A 19156-nucleotide genomic window follows, 5' to 3' on the forward strand; every position below is an offset into this window, starting at 1 on the left:
GGTAAAACTCGTCTTGCTATATTTGACTTACGCAGACACTTTCTATGGAGAATGACTGGTACGAGCTCTTTCATAGCCTCACAAATATGGCTTATGAGTGAACAGACTTAGAACGATTAGACACAGGTTGTAATAAAATTCTTTTACGGTATTGCCGTATTTGACTTACTCAGGCACTTAAAATTGACACAAGCCCCTTTATAGCCTCATAGATAATATTACTTTACTAGTGAGCAGACTTTGGTTAGATACGGACTGTGATAAAACGCTACGGTACAGTTTTGCCGCATTTCACTTACTCATATGATAGTGGTAATCTGCAACAGTATATGGAAAATGCTTTGACCTCTCTTAAGAATTAAAGGCTACAGGCTTGATTAACAGGATTGTCACGGATGTATTTTCATTGACGGCGTGGAATCCTTGTTAATAAAGCTGTTTCCTGAATACCCGATCATTTTTATTATAGCCTATTTTGAAAAGTACTTAAAATAAGAAGAAACGATTGGAACGGTAATCCTTGCATTTCATTGCATTTCCTTTTTTTTCATATCATTCTCTTCTGTTTCCTTCCCTGTTTTCCTTCATTCATCTCTCCCTCTCCCCTTTCGTTACTTCCTTCTTTCTGTCAGTCTCTCCGTCCATTCTTCGTTTGTTTGTTTGTTCTTTTCTTTTTTACTGTCAGTCTCACCATCCGTCATTGTTTTTCCTTTCCACTCCTTTCTCCCTTTCTTTGTTCCCTTCTTCCTTCTACTGCATCAGCTGGTGGGTCGTGTTTGTGTGCTGTTGGCATGGTAACGCAAGAGTCTGAAACTACCACCATCACAACTGCACGTTCCTAAACAGAATGAGCAAACAATCTAAGAATAAACAGAAGAAGCTCTAAATCAAGGGTTTCTAGGATATGGCAGTAATTTTCATGCCTATTTCCTTAATGGATTAATTTTGTCTGAAAGAGTCATTGAAACAAAAGTACATAATGTTTAAAGTATTAGACATTTATTTGATTTTTTTCCAATAATTAAATTATATGTTATATATTGAAAAAAATCCAAATATCTTCCTACTTAGTTTCTAATGACATGTGTTCTTCATTTGAGTTTCCTTTTATGATATTACTTAGCAAAAATTACGCTACTGAAAAAAATTTCATTTATTTCATAAGTCACTACTCTTTCTCTCAATATTATCTGTACTCTGCGTTTACATGCGTCTCAACATTTTATTAAGTCTAAATGGAAGAAACAGTAGTTAGTTAGTTAGTTAGTTAATTAGTTTAGTTTGTTAGCTAGTTAGTTAGGTAGTTAATTGGTTAGTTCTTTCTTTATTCCTTTCTTTCTTTCTTATTTTCTTTCTTTTTCTTTCATTCATTCGTTTATCCTTTGTTTATGTGTTTATTTATCTATTTATTTACTTATATAATCATCTATTAGTTTACTACAATGCCGCCGTTATCATCCGTCATCAAGACTCGCACGAGTGACGTCCTCACAACCCTCGACTCTTCACAGTTTTCCACGAACTGGTAACCCAGACCTTGATATGTGGCGACATCCGAGATCCGAGTTAACTCACCGCAACCAGGACTTAAATTTTTGCAGTGCCTTAGACCCATGTCATTTGTTTCTTAGCCTATTATTTGCGATGGCTCATCTTCGACATTTTGCAGTGAACCCTGTTATTCGCGAAGCCTGAGACCGTGCTATTAGAGATGCAGCTTCCTGTTTTGCTTCGATCTATTGTTACTTTATCTCCACAGTAGCTGCCTTTCTCCCGCTGCGTCACTCATCTGGGGGAGTTTATGGAGCAGCTCGGGAGTGGAGAGAGAGAGAGAGAGAGAGAGAGAGAGAGAGAGAGAGAGAGAGAGAGAGAGAGAGAGAGAGAGAGAGAGAGAGAGAGAGAGAGAGAGAGAGAGAGAGAGAGAGAGAGAGAGAGAGAGAGAGAGAGAGAGAGAGAGAGAGAGAGAGAGAGAGAGAGAGAGAGAGAGAGAGAGAGAGAGAGAGAGAGAGAGAGAGAGAGAGAGAGAGAGAGAGAGAGAGAGAGAGAGAGAGAGAGAGAGAGAGAGAGAGAGAGAGAGAGAGAGAGAGAGAGAGAGAGAGAGAGAGAGAGAGAGAGAGAGAGAGTTACATAGATACATAGGCCACAACAGACCTTGAGGTCCTCACGAGGTGACCTGACCTAAGATTACTAGGGTGATAGTAGAAGAAAAGGACTGCAAAGCAGAAGGCTTTCTCCCCACCCTCCACTCCCTCTGGCATAAGCCGTATAGGAAACAAGTCGGAAATAAATATCTTACGGGTTTGGAGAAGTAAAAACCCGAAAAAAATTGTATAGGAAAGAATGAAATTAGATGAAATGAGGTACCACCATTTTTTTTGGAGACAAGGAAGTTAACCATTAACAAACGCTGTTAGCCGCAGATTTGAGGCAAAATATTTATCAAAACGGCGTACAAAAGTCTCTATGGTGTTACAATCTATCACGTCTCGAAGAAGTCCATTCCATAGATGAACTGTGTGATGGAAAAGAAATTTTTTGATTCATGAGAATTGAAAGATTTTTCCAACAATTTTGAAACCGTTTTCTCGAGTGTAATTTAAAAAGTCTGTCATGGAATACTTTCTGCAGTCCATGTTATCAATGCCTTTGATGATTTTAAACACTTGTATTAAGTCGCTTTTTAGTCTTCTTTGAGTTAATGGAATAGATTTAATTCATTAAGACGCTGTTCGTAAGATTTGTTTCTTAGGCTTGGTATAATTTTTGTTACTCTACGCTGAATTCGTTCTAATTTATTTGTCTTTCTGTTAAAAGGAACACCATGCTTGAACGCATTATTCTAAAAGTGAACGGACCAAGGAGTTATAATACAGAATGAGGATTGTATCTTTAGATTTATATTCAAATGATCTGCCGATTAAGCCAATTATTTTATTCGCTTTCTTTACGAGGAGAGAGAGAGACAGAGAGAGAGAGAGAGAGAGAGAGAGAGAGAGAGAGAGAGAGAGAGAGAGAGAGAGAGAGAGAGAGAGAGAGAGAGAGAGAGAGAGAGAGAGAGAGAGAGAGAGAGAGAGAGAGAGAGAGAGAGAGAGAGAGAGAGCCTAATAATAATGATGATGATGCAGCCGTCCCCTTCATCATAGCCATCCATAGTTGAAAGAAAACGGTGAAATTCCTTACTCCCAGCTCTTTGATATCAATCTTTACCAGAGAGATTAGAGCTGTAAATATATTTCAGTATCTTTCCCCACGTCCCCTTGAAGTTCCCCAGCGATGGGGAAATGGAGGAGAGAAGGGATAGAGGGAGGATGGAAGGAAAAGATTATAATATAGTATTCTAAGACGTGATTTTCTGCGACCCAGTAGGAAGGGATGCGTGATATATGGCACTGATCTTCCCCAAAATATATCGTAGCTTCAAAGTTACAATATACTGACTGGCTCTCTCTCTCTCTCTCTCTCTCTCTCTCTCTCTCTCTCTCTTTATATATATATATATATATATATATATATATATATATATATATATATATATATATATATATATATATATATATATATATATATATATATATATATATATATATATATATATATATATATATATATATATATATATATATATATATATATATATATATATATATTATATATATATATATATATATATATTCATTTATTTATTTATGTAGGAGGGACACTGGCCAAGAGCAACAAAAATCCAATATAAAAAAAAAAAAGCCCACTCAGATACAGGTCCCCAAATAAGGTCCGAAGAGGTAGTTAAAAATTGAAGGATAGGTGTCTTGAAACCTCTTTCTTGAAAGAGTTAAAGTCATAGGAAGGTGCAAATACAGAAACAGGCAGGGAGTTCCAGAGTTTACTAGAGAAAGGGATGAATGACTGAAAATACAAGTTAACTCTTGCATTAGAGAGGTGGACAGAATAGGGGTGAGAGAAGGAAGAAAGTTTTGTGCACCGCGGAGGGACGGCATGCAGTTAATAAGATCAGAAGAGCAGCTAGCATGAAAATATTGGTGGAAGATAGCAAGAAATACAACGTTGCGGTGATGAGAAAGAGGCTGAAGACAGTCAATTAGAGGAGAGGAGGTGATGAGACGAAAAGCTTTTGATTCCACCCCTGTCTAGAAGAGCGGTATGAGTGGAATCCCCCAAACATGTGAAGCATACTCCATACATGGACGGATAAGGCCCCTGTACAGAGTTAGAAGCTGGAAGGGTGAGAAAAACTGGCGGAGACGTCTCAGGACGCCTAACTTTATGAGATGTGAAGTTTCTAGTTTAGATTATAAGAAAAGCACAAACCGAGGATGTTCAGTGTAGAAGAAGGGGACAGTTGAGTGTCACTGAAGAAGAGGAGATAGTTGTCTGGAAGGTTGTGTCGAGTTGATAGATGAAGGAATTGAATTTTTGGGGCATTGAACGATACCAAGTTTGCTCTGCCTCAATCAAAAATTTTAGAGAGATCAGAAGTCAGGCGTTCTGTGGCTCTTCTGCGTGAACTGTTTACTTCCTGAAGAGTTGAACGTGTACGAAAAGACGTGGAAAAGTGCAGGGTCTTATCATCAGCGTAGGAGTGGATAGAACAAGAAGTTTGGTTTAAATGATCATTGATGAATAGTAGGAAGAGAGTGGGTGACAGTACAGAATCCCGAGGAACAACACTGTTAATAGATTTAGGAGAAGAACAGTGACCGTCTACCACAGCAACAATAGAACGGTCAGAAAGGAAACTTGAGATGAAGTTACAGAGGGAAAGATAGAAGCCGTAGGAGGCTAGTTTGAAATCAAAGCTTTGTGCCAGACTCTATCAAAAGTTTTTAATTTGTCTAAGGTAACAGCAAATGTTTCACCAAAATCTCTAAAAGAGGACGACCAAGACTCAGTAAGGAAAGCCAAAAAGATCACCAGTAGAGCGGCCGTGACGGAAGCCATACTGGCGATCAGATAGAAGGTTGTGAAGCGATAAATGTTTAAGAATCTTCCTGTTTAGGCGAGATTAAAAAAACTTGGATAGGCAGTAAATTAAAGCTATAGAACGGTACTTTGAGGGATTAGAACAGCCACCCTTTTCAGGAACAGGCTGAATGTGGGCAAACTACCAGCAAGAAAGAAAGGTATATGTTAACAGACAGTGTTGAGAGAGTTTGACTAGGCAAGGTGTAAGCACAGAGGCGCAGTTTCAGAGAACAATGGGTTCATAGGCCTTCCGAGGGTTTAGGCCAGCGAGGGCATGGAAAACATCTTACGAAGAATTTTGATAGGTAGCATGAAGTAGTCAGAAGGTGGAGGAGAGGGAGGAACAAGCCCTGAATCATCCAAGGTAGAGTTTTTAGCAAAGGTTCGAGCGAAGAGTTCAGCTTTAGAGATAGATGTGATAGTACTGGTGCCATCTGGTTGAAATAAAGGAGGAAAAGAAGAAGCAGTTACTGGAGATATTTTTGGCTAGGTGCCAGAAGTCACGAGGGGAGTTAGATCTTGAAAGATTTTGACACTTTCTATTAATGAAAGAGTTTTTGACTAGTTAGAGAACAGACTTGGCATGGTTCTGGGCAGAAATATAAAGTGCATGAGATTCTGGTTATGGAAGGCTCAAGTACCTTTTGTACTCTCTATCATATCTAGTACGAGAATAGACTATGTTAAACCAAGGTTTGGAAGGTTTATGTCGAGAAAAAGAGTGAGGAATGTACGCCTCCATGCCAGACACTATCACCTTTGTTATTCGCTCAGCACACAAAGGCGGGTCTCTGACACGAAAGCAGTAGTCATTCCAAGGAAAATCAGCAATATACCTCCTCAGGGTCCCCAACTAGCAGAGACAAAACGCCAGAGGCACCTCCGCTTAGGGGGATCCTGAGGAGAGATTTGAGCGATAGGACAAGATACAGATATGAGATTGTGATTGGAGGAGCCCAACGGAGAAGAGAGGGTAACAGCATAAGTAAAAAGATTAGAGGTTAGAAAAAGGTCAACATTGTTGGTCGTATCTCCAAGACGGTCAGGAATACGAGTTGGGTGTTGCACCAGATGCTCTAGGTCGTGAAGGATAGCAAAGTTGAAGGCTAGTTCGCCAGGATGGTCAGTGAAGGGAGAGGAAAGCCAAAGCTAGTGGTGAATTTTGAAGTCTCCAAGAATAGAGATCTCCGCAAAAGGGAAGAGAGTCAGAATGTGCTCCACTTTGGAAGTTAAGTAGTCAAAAAAATTCTTATAGTCAGAGGAGTTAGGTGAGAGGTATACAGCATAGATAAATTTAGTTTAAGAGTGACTGTAGTTGTAGCCGGATGGTGGAAAACTCGTAAGGTTCAAGAGTGTGGGCATGAGAGCAGGTTAAGTCATTACGCACATAGACGCAACATTCAGCTCTGCATTGAAAATGAGGAGAGAGAAAGTAGGAGGGAACAGGAAAAGGGGCTACTGTCAGTTGCCTCAGACACCTGTGTTTCAGTGAGGAAAAGAAGATGAGGTTTAGTAGAGGAGACGTGATGTTCTACAGATTGAAAATTAGATCTAGGACCGCGAATGTTTCAGAAGTTAATGAAGAAAAAGTTGAGGGGGATGTTAAGACACTTAGGGTCGATACCAGAAGAGCAGTCCGACCTGGAGACATTTGTGGTCCCCTCCCCAGATGGGGCTGGTGTAGGAGTCGCCATAATAATTTTGAATTTCGAATGAAGGGTGTGTGTGTGTAATTAGGTGCTTGTAGTTTTGTGTTAAGAAAGAGAGTTGTCTTTAGAGAGCAGTCTGTGACTGTCCCCTTCTGTTGTGAGACACAAAGTGAGGTCACAGCTGGGTTTAATGATAAGTTCACAGCACCCCCTGATCCAGTGTTTTAGACCTCACTGGGAGTAATTATCTTTTCGGCAGGTGCCTACTGCCTCCTCCTCCTCCTCCTCTTCCTCCTCCTCCTCCTCCTCCTCCTCCTCCTCCTCCGAAAAAAAAAATGTATATATATATATATATATATATATATATATATATATATATATATATATATATATATATATATATATATATATATATATATATATATATATATATACTGTGACCTCACTGAACGTTTCCCTTTGTGTCTCACAACACAAGGGGGTAGTCACAGCCTGCCCTCTACAGACAACTCTCTTCCTCCACACAAAACTACAAGCACCTAATAACACACACCCTTCACTCAAAAATTTTAAAATCATGGCGACTCCTACACCAGCCTCGGAGTCCCCATCTGGGGAGGGGACCATAAATGTCCCCAGGTCGGACTGCCTTTCCGTCGACGACCCTAAGTGTTTTGACACCCTCCTCAACTTTTTCTTCATTAACTTCTGCAACATTCGCGGTCTAAGATCTAATTTTCAATCTGTAAAACACCACCTCTCCTCTTCTAAACCTCATCTTCTTTTCCTCACTGAAACTCAGGTGTTTGAGGCAACTGACAGTAGCCCCTTTTCTGTTCCCTCCTACTTTCTCTATCCTCATTTTCGATCCAAAGCTGGATGCTGCGTTTATGTGCGCAATGACTTAACCTGCTCTCGTGCCCACGCTCTTGAATCTTCCGAGTTTTCCACCATCTAGCTACGACTACAGAGTCATTCTCATACTAAATTTATCTGTGCTGTATACCTCTCTCCTAACTCCTCTGACTATAAGAAATTCTTTGACTACTTAACTTCCAAAGTGGAGCACATTCTGACCCTCTTCCCTTTTGCAGAGATCTCCATTCTTGGAGACTTCAATGTTCACCACCAGCTTTGGCTTTTCTCTCCCTTCACTGACCATCCTGGTGAACTAGCCTACAACTTTGCTATCCTCCATGACCTAGAGCAATTGGTGCAACACCCTACTCGTATTCCTGACCGTCTTGGAGATACGCCCAACATTCTTGATCTTTTCCTGACCTCTAATCCTTCTGCTTATGCTGTCACCCTTTCTTCTCCGTTGGGCTCCTCCGATCACAATCTCATATCTTTATCTTGTCCTATCACTCCAATCCCTCCTCAGGATCCCCCTAAGCGAAGGTGCCTCTGGCGTTTTGCCTCTGCTAGTTGGGGGGGACCTGAGGAGGTATTTTGCTGATTTTCCTTGGAATGACTACTGCTTCCGTGTCAGAGACCCGTCTTTGTGTGCTGAGCGCATAACAGTGATAGTGTCTGGCATGGAGGCGTACATTCCTCACTCTTTTTCTCGTCCTAAACCTTCTAAACCTTGGTTTAACACAGCTTGTTCTCGTGCTATACATGATAGAGAGGTGGCCCACAAAAGGTACTTAAGCCTCCCATCACCAGAATCTCATGCACTTTATATTTCTGCCCGGAACCATGCCAAGTCTGTTCTCCAACTAGCCAAAAACTCCTTCATTAACAGAAAATGTCAAAACCTTTCAAGATCTAACTCCCCTCGTGATTTCTGGCATCTAGCCAAAAATATCTCCAATAACTTTGCTTCTTCTTCTTTCCCTCCTCTACTTCAACCAGATGGCACCACTGCTATCACATCTATTTCTAAAGCTGAACTCTTTGCTCAAACCTTTGCTAAAAACTCTACCTTGGACGATTCTGGGCTTGTTCCTCCCTCTCCTCCACTCTCTGACTACTTCATGCCACGTATTAAAATTCTTCGTAATGATGTTTTCCATGCCCTCGCTGGTCTAAACCCTCGGAAGGCTTATGGACCTGATGGGGTCCCTCCTATTGTTCTCCGAAACTGTGCCTCCGTGCTTGCACCTTGCCTAGTCAAACTCTTTCAGCTCTGTCTGTCAACATCTACCTTTCCTTCTTGCTGGAAGTTTGCCTACATTCAACCTGTTCCTAAAAAGGGTGACCGCTCTAATCCCTCAAACTACCGTCCTATTGCTTTAATTTCCTGCTTATCTAAAGTTTTTGAATCTATCCTCAACAGGAAGATTCTTAAACATCTATCACTTCACAACCTTCTATCTGATCGCCAGTATGGGTTCCGTCAAGGCCGCTCTACTGGTGATCTTCTGGCTTTCCTTACTGAGTCTTGGTCATCCTCTTTTAGAGACTTTGGTGAAACTTTTGCTGTTGCCTTGGACATATCAAAAGCCTTTGATAGAGTCTGGCACAAAGCTTTGATTTCCAAACTACCCTCCTACGGTTTCTATCCTTCTCTCTGTAACTTCATCTCAAGTTTCCTTTCTGACCGTTCTATTGCTGCTGTGGTAGACGGTCACTGTTCTTCTCCTAGATCTATTAACAGTGGTGTTCCTCAGGGTTCTGTCCTGTCACCCACTCTCTTCTTATTATTCATTAATGATCTTCCAAACCAAACTTCTTGTCCTATCCTCCTACGCTGATGATACCACCCTGCACTTTTCCACGTCTTTTCATAGACGTCCAACCATTCAGGAGGTAAACATATCATGCAGGGAAGCCACAGAACGCCTGACTTCTGATCTTTCTAAAATTTCTGATTGGGGCAGAGCAAACTTGGTATTGTTCAATGCCTCAAAAACTCAATTCCTCCATCTATCAACTCGACACAATCTTCCAGACAACTATCCCCTCTTCTTCAATGACACTCAACTGTTCCCCTCTTCTACATTGAACATCCTCGGTCTGTCCTTTACTTATAATCTGAACTGGAAACTTCACATCTCATCTCTAGCTAAAACAGCTTCTATGAAGTTAGGTGTTCTGAGACGTCTCCGCCAGTTTTTCTCACCCCCCCAGCTGATAACTCTGTACAAGGGCCTTATCCGTCCATGTATGGAGTATGCTTCACATGTCTGGGGGAGTTCCACTCATACTGCTCTTCTAGACAGGGTGGAATCAAAAGCTTTTCGTCTCATCAACTCCTCTCCTCTAACTGACTGTCTTCAGCCCCTCTCTCACCGCCGCAATGTTGCATATCTAGCTGTCTTCTACCGCTATTTTCATGCCAAATGCTCTTCTGATCTTGCTAACTGCATGCCTCCCCTCCTTCCGCGGCCTCGCTGCACAAGACTTTCTTCTTTCTCTCACCCCTATTCTGTCCACCTCTCTAACGCAAGAGTTAACCAGTATTCTCAATCATTCATCCCTTTCTCTGGTAAACTCTGGAACTCCCTGCCTTCTTCTGTATTTCCACCTTCCTATGACTTGAATTCCTTCAAGAGGGAGGTTTCAAGACACATATCCACCAATTTTTGACCACTGCTTTGACCCTTTTATGGGACTGGCATTTCAGTGGGCATTTTTTTTTCATTAGATTTTTGTTGCCCTTGGCCAGTATCCTTCCTACATAAAAAAAAAAAAAAAAATAAAAAAAAAAAAAATATATATATATATATATATATATATATATATATATATATATATATATATATATATATATATATATATATATATATATATATATATATATATATATATATATATATATATATATATATATATATATATATATATATATATATATATATATATATATATATATATATATATATATATATATATATATATATATATATATATATATATATATATATATATATATATATATATATATATATATATATATATATATATATATATATATATATATATATATATATATATATATATATATATATATATATATATATATATATATATATATATATATATATATATATATATATATATATATATATATATATATATATATATATATATATATATATATATATATATATATATATATATATATATATATATATATATATATATATATATATATATAGTAGACACCTGCCGAAACGATAATTACTCCCAGTGAGGTCTAAAGCACTGTTCAGGGGGTGCTGTGAACTTATCATTAAACCCAGCTGTGACCTCACTGAACGTTTCCCTTTATGTCTCACAACACAAGGGGGCAGTCACAGCCTGCCCTCTCAAGACAACTCTCTTCCTCCACACAAAACTAAAAGCACCTAATAACACACACACCCTTCACTCAAAAATTTTTAAATCATCATGGCCACTCCTACACCAGCCTCAGAGTCCCCATCTGGGGAGGAGACCATAAATGTCCCCAGGTTGGACTGCCTTTCTGTCGGCGACCCTAAGTGTCTTGACACCCTCCTCAACTTTTTCTTCATTAACTTCTGCAACATTCGCGGTCTAAGATCTAATTTTCAATCTGTAGAACACCACCTCTCCTCTTCTAAACCTCATCTTCTTTTCCTCACTGAAACTCAGGTGTCTGAGGCAACTGACAGTAGCCCCTTTTCTGTTCCCTCCTGCTTTCTCTATCCTCATTTTCGATCCAAAGCTGGATGCTGCGTTTATGTGCGCAATGACTTAACCTGCTCTCGTGCCCACGCTCTTGAATCTTCCGAGTTTTCCACCCTCTGGCTACGGCTACAGAGTCACCCTCATACTAAATTTATCTGTGCTGTATACCTCTCACCTAACTCCTCTGGTTATAAGAAATTCTTTGACTCCTTAACTTCCAAAGTGGAGCACATTCTGACCCTCTTCCCTTTTGCAGAAATCACCATTCTTGGAGACTTTAATGCTCACCATCAGCTTTGGCTTTCCTCTCCCTTCACTCACCATCCTGGTGAACTAGCCTACAACTTTGCTATCCTCCATGACCTAGAGCAATTAGTGCAACACCCTACTCGTATTCCTGACCGTCTTGGAGATACGCCCAACATTCTTGACCTTTACTTGACCCCTAATCCTTTTGCTTATGCTGTCACCCTTTCTTCTCCGCTGGGCTCCTCTGATCACAATCTCATATCTTTATCTTGTCCTATCACTCCAATCCCTCCTCAGGATCCCCCTAAGCGAAGGTGCCTCTGGCGTTTTGCCTCTGCTAGTTGGGGGAACCTGAGGAGGTATTTTACTGATTTTCCTTGGAATGACTACTGCTTCCGTGTCAGAGACCCGTCTTTGTGTGCTGAGTGCATAACAGATGTGATAGTGTCTAGCATGGAGGCGTACATTCCTCACTCTTTTCTCGTCTTAAACCTTCTAAAACTTGGTTTAACACAGCTTGTTCTCGTGCTATACATGATAGAGAGGTGGCCCACAAAGGGTACTTAAACCTTCCATCACCAGAATCTCATGCACTTTATATTTCTGCCCGGAACCATGCCAAGTCTGTTCTCCAACAAGCCAAAATCTCCTTCATTAACAGAAAATGTCAAAACCTTTCAAGATCTAACTCCCCTCGTGATTTCTGGCATCTAGCCAAAAATATGTCCAATAACTTTGCTTCCTCTTTTTTCCCTCCTCTATTTCAATCAGATGGCACCACTGCTATCACATATATTTCTAAAGCTGAACTCTTCGCTCAAACCTTTGCTAAAAACTCTACCTTGGACGATTCTGGGCTTGTTCCTCCCTCTCCTCCACTCTCTGACTACTTCATGCCACGTATTAAAATTCTTCGCAATGATGTTTTCCATGCCCTCGCTGGCCTAAACACTCGGAAGGCTTATGGACCTGATGGGGTCCCTCCTATTGTTCTCCGAAACTGTGCCTCCGTGCTTGCACCTTGCCTAGTCATACTCTTTCAGCTCTGTCAACATCTACCTTTCCTTCTTGCTGGAAGTTTGCCTACATTCAACCTGTTCCTAAAAAGGGTGACCGTTCTAATCCCTCAAACTACCGTCTATTGCTTTAATTTCCTGCTTATCTAAAGTTTTTGAATCTATCCTCAACAGGAAGATTCTTAAACATCTATCACTTCACAACCTTCTATCTGATCGCCAATTTGGGTTCGGTCAAGGCCGCTCTACTGGTGATCTGGCTTTCCTTACTGAGTCTTGGTCATCCTCTTTTAGAGATTTTGGTGAAACTTTTGCTGTTGCCTTGGACATATCAAAAACTTTTGATAGAGTCTGGCACAAAGCTTTGATTTCCAAACTACCCTCCTACGGTTTCTATCCTTCTCTCTGTAACTTCATCTCAAGTTTCCTTTCTGACCGTTCTATTGCTGCTGTGGTAGACGGTCACTGTTCTTCTCCTAGATCTATTAACAGTGGTGTTCCTCAGGGTTCTGTCCTGTCACCCACTCTCTTCTTATTATTCATTAATGATCTTCCAAACCAAACTTCTTGTCCTATCCTCCTACGCTGATGATACCACCCTGCACTTTTCCACGTCTTTTCATAGACGTCCAACCCTTCAGGAGGTAAACATATCACGCAGGAAAGCCACAAAACGCTTGACTTCTGATCATTTTAAAATTTCTGATTGGGGCAGAGCAAACTTGGCATTGTTGAATGCCTCAAAAACTCAATTCCTCCGTCTATCAACTCGACACAACCTTCTAGACAACTATCCCCTCTTCTTCAATGACACTCAACTGTCTCCCTCTTCTACACCGAACATCCTCGGTCTGCCCTTTACTTATAATCTGAACTGGAAACTTCACATCTCATCTCTAGCTAAAACAGCTTCTATAAAGTTAGGTGTTCTGAGACGTCTCCGCCAGTTTTTCTCACCCCCCCCCCCAAGCTGCTAACTCTGTACAAGGGCCTTATCCGTCCATGTATGGAGTATGCTTCACATGTCTGGGGGGGTTCCACTCATACTGCTCTTCTAGACAGGGTGGAATCAAAAGCTTTTCGTCTCATCAACTCCTCTCCTCTAACTGACTGTCTTCAGCCTCTCTCTCACCGCCGCAATGTTGCATATCTAGCTGTCTTCTACCGCTATTTTCATGCTAACTGCTCTTCTGATCTTGCTAACTGCATGCCTCCACTCCTTCCGCGGCCTCACTGCACAAGACTTTCTTCTTTCTCTCACCCCTATTCTGTCCACCTCTCTAACGCAAGAGTTAACCAGTATTCTCAATTATTCATCCCTTTCTCTGGTAAACTCTGGAACTCCCTGCCTGCTTCTGTATTTCCACCTTCTTATGACTTGAATTCCTTCAAGAGGGAGGTTTCAAGACACTTATTCATCAGTTTTTGACCACTGCTTTGACCCTTTTATGGGACTGGCTTTTCAGTGGGCATATTTTTTTATTGGATTTTTGTTGTCCTTGGCCAGTGTCCCTCTTACATAAAAAAAATATATATATATATATATATATATATATATATATATATATATATATATATATATATATATATATATATATATATATATATATACACACACACACACACACACACACACACACACACACACACACACACACACACACACACACACACACACACACACACAGATCAACTTACTACCAGCGTTGCCTTACACTAGCAACTGTATTACCATTCACTTCGAATTGCGCTTTGATACAAACACTTCAATGCACCTCGATTCCCTTACTACATCACTTCACACACATTTCATTCCCATCTTACCCCCACAGGAGGTGAACTTCATGCTGCTACGGGCAAGTGATGACCCGTCCGTGCTGCTGAGGTCCGTGAATCGCCTCTTGGGTCGCGTGTTCGTGCCCGCCGTCCGCACCAACCCATCAGATCTGGACTCGGCGCCTGGGAGTGGAAGCGCCAGAGATCACTTACTGGCCGGCCTCCGCTCCTTTGCTTCCTCCCTTCATGGTGTGTGTGTGTGTGTGTGTGTGTGTGTGTGTGTGTGTGTGTGTTTGCGCCACTTCAACATGCTAACACTCTCCAGATACACATTTTGGCAGAAAATAATGGTTAATAACATTGCATGCTTCATTACTATATACTAGCATATTACCATCTGAATTATTTATCATTATACTTTAGATAATAATTCGTGAGGTTGGTGGTTGCTAAGTTAAGATGAAAAATACAACGGTAGTAATGTATTACTCATATATAACAGCGAAGTGCGAGTATATAATGTTATTTACTAGAAAAATAGTATTACGGTATCTGAAGGCGCGAGACAAGTGTAATACTGTAAGTTTCTCCTAATCTATAACCTTCCCACGCCTCCGACAGTGTCCGAATCAATCCTGGAAGAGCGGGTGGTGCTGGCGAAGGCGGAAGAGGGTGCGGGAGAGGTGCGGGGCCTGACGGAGGCGCAGGCAGCCCTCACCCAGCCCGACCAGGTGGCGGCAGTGGAGCGCAGCGTGGTCACTTGGCTCAAGCAGATAGGTAAGAGAGAGAGAGAGAGAGAGAGAGAGAGAGAGAGAGAGATTCTTCTACACACTTTCCACTAAAGTGACCTGAGTCGTACGGCGTGGGCTTCTTTGCTGCAAGGAGGGTCGGGGGGGTGGCGGAAAGTATGGCACAAGCCCTGACGTGCCGCCTCTTGGGCCTCCTGAGACTCTACGTGCCCCACCGAGAATACACCTGCAGACCAGCTGACCAGCCATGGTTTGGCTACCGTTGCCTGGCTGCTGCCACTGCTAAGTACTCTGCCTGGCTCCGCTACAAACGGAACCCAACTTGGCAAAACAAGGGCCTGCACCGAGCAACCTGAAGGAGGATGGTGGCGACCAGCAAATGGGCCATAGGAAAGTGGGAAGAAGACCTGTGGAGAAAATTACATGGACCAGACGTAGGCAACAAGATTTGGTGGTTCCTTGTAAAAGAAAAGCAGGGAATCAGCCGGCAAGACACCATCCCTCCCCTCACTAGACAGGATGGAATTGTGGCCACCAGCAGTAAGCAGAAAGCCCAGTTGCAGGCTGACCCCTTCTCCCAGAAAATGCAGGTGGACAATCCCAGACAGCCCCCACCTCATCTAGAGCAGCAGTGCGAGAAGACTGTCACCAAAGTGGAGGTGACTCTAGTGCCAGTTGCAAACTTATTGAGGGGACTGGACACCAAAAAAGCCACCTTCCCTGATGACGTAAGTCCTTACCTATTAAATCAAAATTTCCTCCTCTCGGATCAACAGTTTAGGTTCAGACCTGCACGGTCCACCTCCGACCTACTGATGCTTCAGACAAGACACTGGCGGGACTCCCTCGATGAAGGACAGGACACTTCTGTTGTAGCCCTGGACATAGCGGGTGCCTTCCATAGGTTGTGGCACGGAGGCATACTGGAAAAATTTCGTACCAAAGGCATCCAAGGCGACCTCCTGTTGCTTCTAGGAAACTACCTGCAAGGAAGGACCCTGCAGATGGTCGTCAATGGACAGGAATCAGAGTCCCTGCCAGTGGGAGCATCAGTGCCACAGGGCTCCGTGCTGGGACCAGTCTTGTGGAACGTCTATGTGGACGATCTTCTCCAGCAATTGCAAGCGATCTCAACATTTGTTAATGATTGTACCCTCTCCTTTACCTATCCCCGACAAGATAGCAGGCGTGCTGCTGAGGACATCAATCAGCAGCTAAAGGTGATAGAGGAGTAGGGTGCACGCCGGCATGTTGTAGCGGGACACAAGTCACCGCTCCTAGCACTCCGTTCTCTGTTGTATTATCACCCTTCCGTTTTCACTCTCTCTACTGCACAGACTTTTGTCTTTCATCTCTTCTATCCTCACTTTATACATATCTCTTACTTGTACACATTCTGTGCACGCTCTTTGACACATGTGTTACACATCTTCTCAATACATCATATTACTCCTTTCTTCACACAGACATACACACACACATACACTCTCTTTTTCTATAATTTTGTGTATATCATTTATTATGTAATGTAATTTTGTATATATTGTTCATGTTTTTGCTGAATAAGGGAGAGAATACCCAGGCTAAGTTTCCTTTGCCAGAGCTACACTGTTATGACACTGGAAATTGTTACCCTTCAAGGACTCAACACTGCTATGATCAAGAGTCATAATAGGGAGCCTACACTTCTCGCTTGAGCAACTTCCGGGCGGTCAAGTAGCACCTCACCTTCGCTACAAAGTAACCTTTGCCCCGGAGAAGACTCAGGCAATGGCGGTGTCTCGGTCCCCCGCTGCCGGCCCAGCGGTGGATGGAAGACTTTTATGGTAGTGTTTCTCTTCCACTCCAGGAATCCACCAAGATTTTGGGAGTGGAGGTGGACCGAGCACTACGATTCGATGTCCACATCAAGACCATCGCCAAAAAGGCTTTCCACACAGTCTCCTTTCTGCGAATTATGGTTGCCTTTCTCGACAGGAGAGGGAGGCTCTTGCTCTATAAGGCCCAGATACAGCCATTACTAAAGTATGCTTCCCTCTCCTGGATGTCAAGCGCCGCCTCCCACACCAAGAGACTGGACAACATCGAACGCCGGACTCTGCGATTAATGGATGCTGCAGACCACCCCCCCCTTGCCCAGCCTGAGCCTGTGAGTCCCCTTGACTCATTGGAACACCGCAGGGACGTTGCAGCAATAGTGGTGTTCCACAAGGGGCAGGTGCAGGAAGTACCACATCTGGCTGGGTTGCGCCAACCTCCAACATGAACGCTCACAGTGTCAAAGTGACGGCCCATACTTGGAGACAGACATAGTGATAGTGAGTGCTACACACAAACATCCACACTGACACATATCACACGCATTGACGGACACACGAATAACTCACAGTGGACTGAATGGGAGACAGACAGGCTAGAAACACTAAATGGTTAAAGACACTGTGTAAATATGTATATTTTAGATCTTTTAAGGCGTATATTTTGTAAGATGTATATATTTTTAGTTTTTAATACCAGACAAGCTAGACTAAGGTAGGATATACTTAGTCCTTCAAATAGGTGGCACACAGCAGTGCACCTTTGGACTCAATCACTGACTTATGTTTAAATAAAAAAAAACAGGAACTATGATATTACAGTCAATCTGTCCAATTCGTGCACGAAAACAACCACAAAATAACTCTCTCTCTCTCTCTCTCTCTCTCTCTCTCTCTCTCTCTCTCTCTCTCTCTCTCTCTCTCTCTCTCTCTCTCTCTCTCTCTCTCTGCCACTCGATGTCCCGCCTCAGAATCTGTGTTGATCGAGATGGAGCAGCTTCGCCAGGAGACAGATGACGCTGGGCCGCAGGACGAGCTCGAGTACTGGAAGCGACGCATGGCAAAGTTTAAATTCCTTGCAGAGCAAATGGATTCCCCGCAAGTACGTAATGAATAAATATATTGATTTGATTTGATATGTAATAAAGGATATTAAAAAGTGCTTTGTGCTCTCATGCTTTATGCTTTGTTTTCTTGGATATAAGTCTACATTGTGATATCTTTGTGTTCATTTACTATTCAGTTTGGAGACGATATTTCTGTATTTTTGACACCATATGATCTCGTTTTTGCGATTCTGAAATGTTAGTTAGTCAATGAACATAAAGGGCGGTTGCACAGTCTTTTCATAAGCTATCCAACCAAAGCGCTCGAACAAACGGGAGGTTCGCAAGAGCAATTAGTTTGGAAGTTTTAACACATCATACCCACTCCCCAAGGTGCGCGGGGCCATCCTGATGCTGCAGCTGGCACGGTCTAAGGTGCTCAGGTCGTGGAAGGAAATGGACGCCAGGGTGACGCACAACCTCGCTGAGGCCAAGGACAATGTAAAGTTTGTGTACGCCATTGAGGAGTACTGCCACCCGCTGTACCTTAACGACCCTGTGAGTGTATAGCAGCAGTGACAACAGCGGGAGGAGGAGGAGGAGAAATACAAAGGAAGCAAAGTTAGCACTAGATATTTTGGGCTTTGCGAGACTTGCGATGAACTACATTCTCTTTTAACGAATGAGCTATGTATGATAGCAAAGATGAAATGGAGAAGAAGGAGGAGGAATATGAAATGGTAGGAGACCTGTCTCGTTGGCCTTTGAAAGACTGTTAGCGATAAATTAGACTCTTGAATCTAAGTAGGGAGATATAAGAGTACGCAGTAGACAATTGCTGATACTAAGATGGGCGATAGGAAGGTGCAATCCTAGTGTTGATGCTCCCTGTGTCCTCTCAGCTCATATTCTTATGTCTCAGTTGTACAGGAAAACAATCATAGCCTGTTCCTTAAGGAAAAATTCCTTTACTTTTTAATGCGGCATTACAAGTACTATAGGCTATTACTTAAAAAAATTTACATCTATTTTCATGGTTTTGGTATCCATTCCTTTCTACACAGCCCGGCATGACTCCTTACATCATGATGCTGTTCAACACGGTGAGAATGATTCACTCCATTTCCAAGTACTACAACACCTCGGATAAGCTGTCCGCGCTGCTCATCAAGGTGAGAGAGAGAGAGAGAGAGAGAGAGAGAGAGAGAGAGAGAGAGAGAGAGAGAGAGAGAGAGAGAGAGAGAGAGAGAGAGAGAGACTGTAGTTATTGATTTA

General features: G+C 42.2%; 1 protein-coding gene across 3 annotated transcripts in view; it reads left to right on the plus strand.

The window, feature by feature from the left end:
• LOC135101337 (dynein axonemal heavy chain 5-like) overlaps positions 1-19156 on the plus strand; it is a 95893-nt gene that overhangs the window by 74575 nt on the left and 2162 nt on the right. For 2 of the 3 annotated variants that reach the window (XM_064005200.1, XM_064005195.1), the window contains exons 6-10: positions 14326-14518; positions 14891-15046; positions 17807-17937; positions 18275-18439; positions 18946-19053. In XM_064005200.1, the coding sequence (XP_063861270.1) occupies positions 14326-14518; positions 14891-15046; positions 17807-17937; positions 18275-18439; positions 18946-19053 (753 nt within the window). The remainder of the gene's footprint in view (positions 1-14325; positions 14519-14890; positions 15047-17806; positions 17938-18274; positions 18440-18945; positions 19054-19156) is intronic. The other variant, XM_064005208.1, reaches the window with a different exon arrangement.

The sequence above is a fragment of the Scylla paramamosain genome, chromosome 1 (genome assembly GCF_035594125.1).
Source record: "Scylla paramamosain isolate STU-SP2022 chromosome 1, ASM3559412v1, whole genome shotgun sequence".
Lineage (NCBI taxonomy): Eukaryota > Metazoa > Arthropoda > Malacostraca > Decapoda > Portunidae > Scylla > Scylla paramamosain.